General features: G+C 50.9%; 1 protein-coding gene across 1 annotated transcript in view; it reads left to right on the top strand.

Annotated features, from left to right (window-relative positions):
• The first annotated feature begins 6,522 nt into the window (after window positions 1-6,522).
• The window catches only part of LEKR1 (leucine, glutamate and lysine rich 1), a 62,838-nt gene continuing 58,860 nt past the window's right edge, over window positions 6,523-10,500 (top strand). The window contains exon 1 of the mRNA XM_050902420.1: window positions 6,523-6,810. Within this exon, the coding sequence (XP_050758377.1) occupies window positions 6,763-6,810 (48 nt within the window). The 5' untranslated portion in view covers window positions 6,523-6,762. The remainder of the gene's footprint in view (window positions 6,811-10,500) is intronic.

Genomic DNA, 10,500 nt, shown 5'->3' with positions numbered 1-10,500 from the left:
TAGAGCCCAGCAAAGGGCACACTGCTGGTGAAAGGCTGCAGCCCAAGCCCGGCTGGCACTAGGTATGCTTTTAGCAGGAACTATGAACACCTCTCTGTGTGTACCTCTGATAACATACTGTAGTCTCCGCTCGTCCTCCCAAACATCTCAACAGTTCCGGGCCTTCTGCTGACAACTGTGCCAAATTCTTCAGTAGCTTTTTTCAGGACAAATGGCAAAGAAGCCTAGAGCTTTTAAAGCAAGTATTTTGTGTAAAATTTCCTTTCTTAAACCATTTAGGATAATTACAAGTAGCAAACAGATTATGTAAATCATGACTTGCTGACAGATAATTCACAGGAATGAGAGCTAAATTAATGCAATGAATTGTGGTGCTGAGCAGGTCGTCACGCTCTTCTTACGTGCTACAGGAGACCTGAAGCAACCACCTTGTAACTTCTGCTGATTTCTATTCCAGGCCTCTCATAAACCAGCTTGCACGATGATGGTGATGCCTGCCACAAGTCATTTAACTACATGAGCTCTCACGAGCTGCCAGCTTAGCCTGCATCAGAGCAGCAAGGCGATGCGGGTTACCTTAGGTGGCCACAGACCACGACTGCTGAGCTCTCTTTTGCTTAGTGCATTTGCTGATGGCAGTGCCATTGGTCGTAACAGTAAGGGAGCAGAATCAAGTCAAACTCACTTGGCCATCATCTACCCCAGTATCTGTCTTTAGATCCCAGAAATAACCATTTTTGCACTTCAGTAAATGTTACCTATATTTTGGGTAACAAAAACACAGGCCCCCATTTTGGATAGGGTCTTGACCTTGCCCCATTTGAAGTCAATGGGTTTAACTGATGAGTGTAAGGGAAAACATGTTCTAAAGCAGAGCAAGAAAAACCTTATTCTATCTTATTTTCATCTGAGTTCCACACACCAAGGTATAAGGATATGGCTGTATTTTAACAGCAAGGTTGTAGCAACAGCATGCAATCAACATACACATGGTGTTATCTCTTTGTGGGAGATAAATCTGTCAGGCCATGCCATGGAAATGCAACATTTGCATTTTCCTATCAGGATGTGCCCGGACATTACACTGCGATCGCAAATCATGAGGTAATAACGTGGAGGAAGGAGTAGCCTAATCTACTGCAAAGTACTATATGCTGTTATTTAGTATTTTAAAAGGGTGCCCATAGCATCAGGGGATGGAGTGGAGCCCAAGAAAAGCTCCAGAACTGTTTCAACAGTAGATATCATAACACAATTTCAGGGCTTGCAAACCTCAGTATTCCTTATTCATATGGGTAATCCCATTCCCTTCATTGTAGGCTGGGAGATCGATGCATCGGTTTTGCATGCTGGATCTCAGAATGATGTATACGTACTGATCTTGCCTCCGAGACTCAAGTCAGCCTCACCATCCTCCTTGGTATGCTCTGTCCTCTAAACATCCAGGCTTCCTTCATTTGTTTTTTTCTCTTTTTCCTGCTTCACAATGACTCCATAGTTCCTTCATCATCGCCTGATACTTCTTCCAGTAGCTCACTAAGACTGTAAGTAACATCTGTCTTGTTTCATCCATTCTCACCCTCTTTCAACGGGGAGGGCTTTGTGTGCAGTTTCTATTTTGGCAGGATTTTCAGGGTGGTTTTTTTTTTTTTTTTTTAAGCCAACAGTATAAACGTTTTCCTCCCTACAGATTGTGTGTTTAAATTAGGAAAAAGCAGATCACTCTGCTCGTGGATGGGGGGAAGGGGAAAGATTTATGGGGTTTCTGAGTTCCCGTGGGAGTTTCCTAGCAGGCCCCTGGGAAACTGCTGATTCCTGCCCAGATGAACCTCACCCTTATGGTAAAAGTTCTGTTTTGCCTGAGGAGCCATCAGAAGTGCCACCATCGTCATCGTCCCAGAGCATTAGGTGATCTTTTAGATATGCTGAGCCCAGGCCACTGAATGCCTTAGATAAAGAACAAAACCTTGAACCCTTCCGCACCGATCTCCCAGGGGTTTGGGCTTTTGCTTGGTCGCTTCCTCCCCAAATCACTCCCTGCTAGCTGGCTGTCCGTGCCCTCTTGCCCTTCGTGCCCATTCCTAACTGCTCGACTGCTGAAGCTGCCTCTGTGCTCTGTATTCCTTTCTCACTTCAGCCTTGTATCTGTGACACTCTTCCTGGCACCCTTCCCAAGTTCTCCTGCTGCCAACTCAGACTCAGTACGAGCTTCTTGTACTCCCTTTCAAATCCTTTTCTATCATGGCAAATAAACCCCCTGTCCTCTACACATACACTCCTGATACTATCCTTGACAGCTCTTCGCGTCTGGCACTCAGCTGCTGCTTAATCATACAGATTCCTTTTCTGATTCACCTCATGTGCTCTTGCGGCCAAAAGCTTGACTTCGATTTGGCAATGTCACAACAGGAGCACTGGGATCTCCTCCCTCGTGATCCGATTCCTGCCTCGCACGCCCCACTGTCATTAGCACGCTCCTGTTTCACTCTGCTATTTGAGCCAGCGTCACGCTGCCTTCAGAGTCCAGTGCCATCACCTTACCTCTGCCTTTCTGCACATACCACCGGTACCCTGCTCTTTTGTGCTTTTCCTGATTTTATCATTTTCATGCTGCTTTGGAGAGTTTCTATCCTACTGCTGTCCCTCTGCACAGCACGACCTGCCTGACCTTGACTCCCAGGTAGCCCTCACGTTCAGATCCCTCCTCCAAACATCCTTCCACAGAGGCTGCTCTCCCACCACGGTCTCGTCCTGGTGACATTTGCAAAGAGGGGGGAGCGGAGCAAACCAAACAAATCTAGCAAACAATATAGCTTGGAAACGGGAACTAACACGATGTGCATGCAGCACCAGAAATAACCCCGCTGCCATACGCCGTGCAAGCCCTGTCCTTCCCTTGACCCCTCCCTCTGCACGTCTCCTGCCATCTCTCCTCCTCGCGTCAGCCTCTGCTCCTGGCCTCAGCACAGGGACCCCTCCTGCTCCTCCGCAAAGCCCCCGCGTACCTACGGCACCGCAGGTCTGAGCGATAAGCGCTTGAGCTCTGCTCTGCCCTAGCAAAACAACGGGAACCGCCAGCAGCTTCCCAGAGGAGCTGTTTACAGGCAACGCTGCAAAACCGCTTCCCTGCGCTGGTCTTTGTCTTGAACGAATGAAAGGACAGCCTAACACAAGAGGGCTAGTACAAAAGTGTGATTTCTCTTTTACCCAGGAAACGTTGCAGGCGCAGGCACACCTATTCACCCTCACCGCCCCCCCCGGGCCGGTCCTGCTTTGTGCAAAGAGGGCGTTCGTGTTTATTAGCCTTTTTCCCTAGCTGCCCACTGGCACGGACTTTGCTCCTCCGGGTTGGGATTTCTAAGCAGCGGGAGGCTTTCCACGTGTGTTTGAGAAGGTACAAAGCCTGCCGGAAAACAATGGAAATAGCTGGCTTATGACTGCTGCGTGTCACGCACTCATTTCTTGCCTGTTCGTTTGTCCTTGGAGCTGCTCGCACCGCCTGGAACCTGATCTGGAGCGGTCCCGGTCGTTCAGGCTGGCACGCACACCGGCCTGCCGCCACGCCACGTGGGCGAGACATGGCCGGACTCTGTCACGGCTTGGCTTCCCTGCCTTGCGGGAGCTGGAGGCCCGCGGGCAGGGGCAGACAGACCCCCCCTCAGCCCACCGGAGTCCCGAGCCACCCTGGATGCGTGGATCGGGACGCAGGGGCCGTGACAGAGTGGGGATTTTGTGTGGGCTTCGCTTCAGAGCGGAGTGTGGCGGGAGCAGCCTCTCCCGTGCTGGGCTTTCCCCCAGGGCCCGCAGCCCGCGTCCGGGCTGGCAGCAGCATGGCTCCTGCCGGGTTCCCCTCACCTCCAGGACAAGCCATCTCCTCAGCCCCCCACGCATGGGCTCCCCTCAGCCCCCCCAAGCACAGGCTCTCCTCAGTCACAGAATCATAGAACGGTTTGGGTTGGAAGGGACCTTGAAGATCACCATCTAGTTCCAACCCCCATGTTTTTTTACATGCTTGCATAAAAACAAAAAAAAGTCCCCCCAGGACAGGCTCCCCTCTGCCCAGGCTCCCCTCAGCCCTCTAGGACAGGACCTCCTCGGTCCCCCCCACGACTGGATCCCCTCACCATCACCAGCCCCCCCCCCCCCCAAGGACAAGCTCCCCTCAGCGGGCACAGCCGGGAGCGGGGAAGGAGCAGTCACCGCTCCACCACCACCCTCCTCCCTGCATCTCCCTCCCGCTGCGTGACGGCCGCCTTTCCGCCCTCCTCCCGCCCCGCAGGGCCGCGGTTGATCCCCGCTGATCTCATCGCCCCGCCGCACGACACCCTTCCCCGGCACGTTAGGCGGCCATCGCGTGAGAGGCGCGGGGGGCCCGGCCCGCCGCCGCCCCCCCCCGCCGCCGCCGCCGCCATCGCCATCACGCAGGCGGAACATATGCCGGCAAGGCGCGGCCAGGGCCCCCCCACCCCCGCCCGGCTCTCCGCGCCGATCAAAGGCGCTGCCTTCCCCGTCTCGCTGTTAATGCCGCTCTTAATTAAATACCTCCGCGGGGGGCGAGCCACCCTTCACACGCAATCCCCCCCCCCTCCCCCCCCGCGGGGGTGAGCCCCGCTGCCAGCCCGCAGGCCCCGCGTGGGGGTGGGTGCAGCGCGCTGGGAACCCCGGGACTTTATATTTTATTTATTTTTAACCCACCCCCCCAGCGCTTCATTCTGACCTTTGAGCGTATGCGATGGGCGAGTTAATGTTTGCTTTGCGCTGCAGGGCGATGACTCGGGTGACATTCCCACGCCACCCCCCCCTTTCCACGCGAGACACCCCATCTGCACCACCCCCCCCCCTTATCCCCGACCTCGCGTTGGATCACGAAGGGGTTAAAGGAGGTGGGGGGGACGGGGGGGGGGAAGCGGGGGCATGCGGCTCCGGTTGCTGCCAAACCGGGGATTAACGATGCAGCGCAACACGGAGGTCGGCACGCGAAGTGGAGCGGGTCACGCCGGCAACAGACGCGAGGGCTGGGGGGGGGGGGGCACCCACCCGTGGGACCACGCTGCAAAGCCGGGGGGGGGGGGGCGAGGGAGGGCACCGGGCGCCGGGCTTTGCATCCCTATATCATTGCAACAGCTCCTAGTCATGCAATTTTCCTGTTTTCCGATAAAATTCACCATCTTCTTCAATAGCAAGACCCCCCCCCCCCCCCCCCCGCCTGCAGCTTACTCCACCAAAAAAACCGACTCCCTGTTCAGCTGCTTGGCACTGCTCTGAAAAATATTGCAGATGCTTCGCCCTATGCGGAGCTGCCCCAGAGACTGAACCTTTGCAGTTAAGAGCAAGTCATGCATAAATTAAATCAGGTTATCAAGGCCGGTGGAAGGTCGCCTTGTTTTTCACGATGGCCTCTTTCCAGTTTTTAGTGGCTGTCCCTAAGTTATTTTTGGGGGGGTGTATCTTTTTGTATAAGGCTTGTAGGGAATGCTTTGGGCATATAGGAATTGCTTTTGGCATACAGAAAATGCTTTGGACATATAGAAGATGCTTTGGGCATGTAGGAAGTGCTTTGGGCATTGAAGAATTGCTTTGGGCAGGCTGGAAATCGGCTTTGGGAGGTGAGCAGCCCTGCTGCGTTCATGGCCCCTCATCCGCAGCATCACACGTCTGTGCCAGGTTCAGGTGGAGAGAGACCCGCGCTGCCTCAGCTCCCTTGCTGGGGACCGTGGGGACGAAGCAGATGGCCGCTGCAGCACGGCCGATGGGATGTGATAAAACCCCCGAGTCTCACGGCAACTCCGTTGTCTGGCCCGTGTCGAAGGGGCCGCGCATAAAATAACGAGCGATGAAAAGGAGAGGGGAGGCAGAATGTGAAATTAATTCCCTTGAAATGGGGTTATACTGAAAACTCCTGGTTCTCACATCTTTTCCTGATTTATTTTTATTGCTTCGCTGGGAACCCAAGTGGATTTCATTGGGAGCTGGCAGCGCAAAGCCGGTTCACAGCGAGGTTGAGCACATGCCTCGGTTTTGACATGCAACTGACCCAGGCGTCGGGGTCGGTTTTTGGGGTGACAGCCCAAAGGACACAAAGGCTTTGCAGTGAAACCGGCTCGGCGTTCCCGCCGCCGTCCTCCCCCTCCAGAGCCAGCTCCAGCCCTGGCGATGCAGCTCCTCCCATTCCTAGTTATTAATGTTAAATCGGGCCGGTTCGTTGTGCCAGGGCTCGGGGGGACTGGGCCCCGATCTGGGGGGGGGCACGGCAGACCCTCAGGGCCCCCCCAAAACTCCGCCGGCTTTGCGCGGGCCCAGGCCGCGGGCGGCCCTGCGCCCCGGCCACGTGACGCGCAGGCGCAGGGCCGTGCGCCGTTGCCGTGGTTACGGAGGAAGCCGGGGTAAGAAAATGGCCGCCCCTGTCGTCTTCCCTCACCCCGCTTCCCTCCGGCTGCCCCGGGCTCCCGTGCCTCCCGCGGCCTCCCGTACCGCCGTGCCCCGGGGCGGGTCGTTCTCCTTCCCTCGCCCCCGCCGCGGCCTGCACACAGTGACCGCTCCCCGGTCCCCGCCGCTGCCGGCAGCCGCGGCCTGTCCCCGAGGAGGCGGTGCGGGCGTGGGGAGGCCGCGCGGGGCTGGCCTGGGCCGCGTGTAGCATGCGTGGGCTTGCGTTTCCGCGCGTGGGCCAGAGGAAACGTGAGTCTCCGTTGCTGACGGCAGGTTCTGACCCTCCCTGTGGCCTCTGGCAGCTTCCCGGACCCCACCGCAGAGTTTTGGGAGGCCATGGAGCAGCACATCCCCGTTCACGCGCTGCCCGAGGAGATTCGAAAGGTATGAAACGGTGGAAGTACAAAAAACCCCAACGTTCGGAGGCCAGATACTACAGTAATTTAGGGATATTTCACTGGCCTTTGAACACTGGTACGTTATCTGGCACGTTCTGGTCCTGGTTTTAGATTGGGTATGTTCTAGGTTTTGTCATTATATATAAAGTGTAATTACACACTAATGCTATGGGAACACTGTAGAGGAACATATCCTGTAGTGGTGGTGTCACTGCTAGGTGAGTTTCAAATTTTACCCCGTACAGCATGTTTTGTTGCTGTAAGTTTGGAATGATTGCAGAGCATAACGTGTAATTGTTCCAAAAGAGCGTCAATACAAATAGGAACGGAACATTCCCCTTCATCTTTTCTTGTATCTTCTCTTTGTGTGTGAGGCTGTTCTTTTGTTTGGGGGACAGATTATTACCAATGTAACAAGGCTGCTGTTTATATGGGTTAACTTATGAGGAGGCTCTTTATATGCGGTGATGCACACAAGTGGAACACGAGTCACTTTTTGTAACACTATGGAGTTTTTACTTTGGCAATAAAACACCCTGCTGTCCTCATTTTTTGGTATGTGTCTAATAACAAGTAATTTAAAAGTTTTATGTACTCACGCTAGCACAGCCTGGAGAAATTCTCCCTGGAATAGTCCAGGAAACTGTTGAGACAATTTCTGAGCCATCAATGGTGATTTCTGAGAATTCAAGGACGGGTAAGATAGCCAAAGGAAGGGAAAAGGAATACTTGCCCTTAAAAAAGGGGAGGGGAAGAACCTGGGAAATTTGCAGACTCATTAGCAGCTGTTTTGGTAGCAGGAAAGATACCAGATATGTTTGCTTATTTAGAAATTAGTTTGCAAGCATCAACAGGATAAGGTGGTTAGCAAAAGTCAGTGCAAGTTTCTCAGACAAACAGTTGTGCCAAGTTGTTAGATGAAGTATATCAGGGAATTGTTCTGGATCTAGTACTGCTCAATGTTTCCATTAATGACTTAAGGCTGTAGTCTGGTGGCACTTCAGCTGCCTGCCTTTCATTTGGATCCGTTCCTGATCGAGTTCCTGGTCTGTGTGCTACGTGTATGCTAGCACGAGGAGGAAGCAGGTGTGAGTGCAGGCACAAATTTGGAACAGAAAGCGGGTGACATTATTTCTTTCAGTAGGAGTGTCGGTGTTTGCTGGTTTTCATTGAGCTAAGATCCTAGATTACAATATGGAATACACTGATGCCAGTCTGGGAGGGGTTGTGAGCACTCTGGGAACAGCATTAAACTTTATCTTCTTGGTAAGAGCAAGGCATATTTAGAAAGAGTACGTCCAATGCATCAATACAAAATACATAGTAACTGATTGAGCTTCCCTGTCACTTGTCAAACCTAACACTGAGGTCTATAATCAGGTCATAAGCAGAATAATATTAACAAAGTGATGTTACAAAGAAAGCAAGTATTAAATGTATTAGTATAGGAATTGCACGTGAAACTTGGGCCTTTGTTATTCCTCTGCTCAGGGCTGTTGAGGTATCAGTTCTGAGCTGCAGGCTTTAAGGGAAAATAACATGACTGATGGGAATCTAGAAAAATGCAAAAATATTAAAGAGCTTAAAAATCTTGTTCTTCTAGGAAAGGATAATAGAACTGGGTTTACTTCTTCTGGAAAATACTTGAGGGCACAGTAACAGTATTCACATGTGTAGGAAGATGGTGGTTGTCCTTCATCTCCAGCTGAAAATTAATCTTATCCTCACCTTTCTGGACTTGCTTTAGTTGAATGTTAGGAAACTGTAGATGCAGGGGTGGCTGAGCTCTGGAGCAGCTCACCCAGGAGAGTTGCAGAATTCCTCCAGTGGCACTGTGGGGGACAAGTAAGGCAAACTTTTGCTTTGGAGTAAATGACCGGGCAGGCAATCTCTTGAGATCTCTTTCAGTTTTGCAGTACACCTTTAGCGAAAAGATTTATATGCAGAAGGCACATCGATACTTCTAGATATGTACATGAATAGGCTTATGTTCCTGTCCGTCCTACCCTGTCACCTCAGTGTGAGATATGGGAACTCTAAGGCAACGACAGGCAAGATTTTGGGATCAGTTAAGAGTCGGGGTTTTACATATCCTTTGCTGCGGCTCATCTCTTCACTCAGCTGACTTGCATTGTAGTTGCAGTATAGTTACAAGATACAGATCTTGATTACAAGCCATTCTCACAATTTCCTGTCCTTGTATTTTCTACCTTTGATGTACACAAGTTGTTATTCCCTTCACGTTCCCTGCTTCTTGGATTTTATAGCATCTCTTTTGGAGTCTTTCTTTTACATTGCTCCCAACATATGCAGAACTTGTGCTAGCTGTAGATTGCTCTGCCAAACTGAGCACATGCTCCCAACATGCAGTTTGCTGGCCAAAGGAACATGTGTGTCTGGAGGGAGTATGTTAAGCATTGTGATATCAGCTGCAGAATGAAGAATATTCACTGCTAGGTGCCATTTTGAGTTGGCTTGCTGGAGGTTGGGTTGTAGTGCTGACAATGGATCAAGCAGCTGCCTCAAAAGAAAGGATGCAGACCAGAGCTCTCATCATTCCTCTCCTTCGTGCTCTTAGCGGATGGAGCTTCACAAGGTGTTTATCAATACTTGGAGGAGTGACATAATGGCCTCCAAAATTGCACTCTTCTAGAGGATAGTACCGAAAGGGGAAGGGAACATCTTGCGTCAACCTGGAAAAGCCTATTCTGCAGACTGTTCTACTGCCAAAGTCTGCCAGAGAGAAAGAGCTGTTAGAGTAAAGCCATGGATGTCATGGCAGAAGTTGATATAAATAGAGTGTTTGCAGAGTGGGTCCAGTAGGTGTTGCCCACTACGTTTATTAAATTTTAAAGGAAATTTTAATCTAGAGGGGAAGAGATTTCTTGGTATTTTGTTAATGAAATGATAGATGTGAAGGGACGTTGGTTCTTCAGGTTCTGATCAATTTTGCCTGAGAAAGTCATGTAAGAATTTTACATGGCCCTGCTTCTCTCTCTCTCTTTCTCTCATTCCTTCTACTGCTCTCATACCTCTTTCATACAATATGCATTGCAAGATGGGTGCCAAATGAAAAAAATGAAAATCAGCAGGCAAATAAACATCCACATGTCTGTTATTAAAGCTTATAGTATTTTTTGTATTTACAGTTGCATACTTCTTAAACTAATTATTAGAAAGATCTAAATCATGGTTTGTTTCTAAAAAAAAATTTAAAAACCCTGGAGTCATGACTTTGCCCGTTAGCAGTTTGGTTACCTAGCTCAGCAACGTTTGTCAGTGTTAGAAGTCAGCAGGAGTCGGTTTTCCCTGCAAGTTTCGAAGGAAGCTATGCCACATGGCATGGGGGTGATGGCGAACGTGGGGAACAGCTGCTGCTGGTTTGGCAGCAGACATAGAAAAATTGGTAACTTCCCGGGAGGGAAATAACTACGTCAGTCAATGGCAAAGTCCAAGCGATAGCTTATGTTCTCTTCTGTGACAGTTTTTGGGGAGAGTATTCTCTACCTCTTAGCCTTATTTTAGGGACACTTGTACACTTCTAGGAGGTGATGCTTGCACATTTGGTGTGCCAGATAGCACGTGTTTTAGCTGATTAAGTTGGTTGGTCTGCCTCAGTAGAACAGTACATTTTCTCATTAAGTGTATTGTCACAGGACTGTAGAAAGAACTTTGC

This window comes from Gymnogyps californianus, chromosome 10, assembly GCF_018139145.2.
Source record: "Gymnogyps californianus isolate 813 chromosome 10, ASM1813914v2, whole genome shotgun sequence".
In the NCBI taxonomy this organism is placed as follows: Eukaryota; Metazoa; Chordata; class Aves; order Accipitriformes; family Cathartidae; genus Gymnogyps; species Gymnogyps californianus.
Note: the sequence above shows the minus strand (reverse complement) of the source record. Positions and strands in the feature narration are given on the sequence as shown.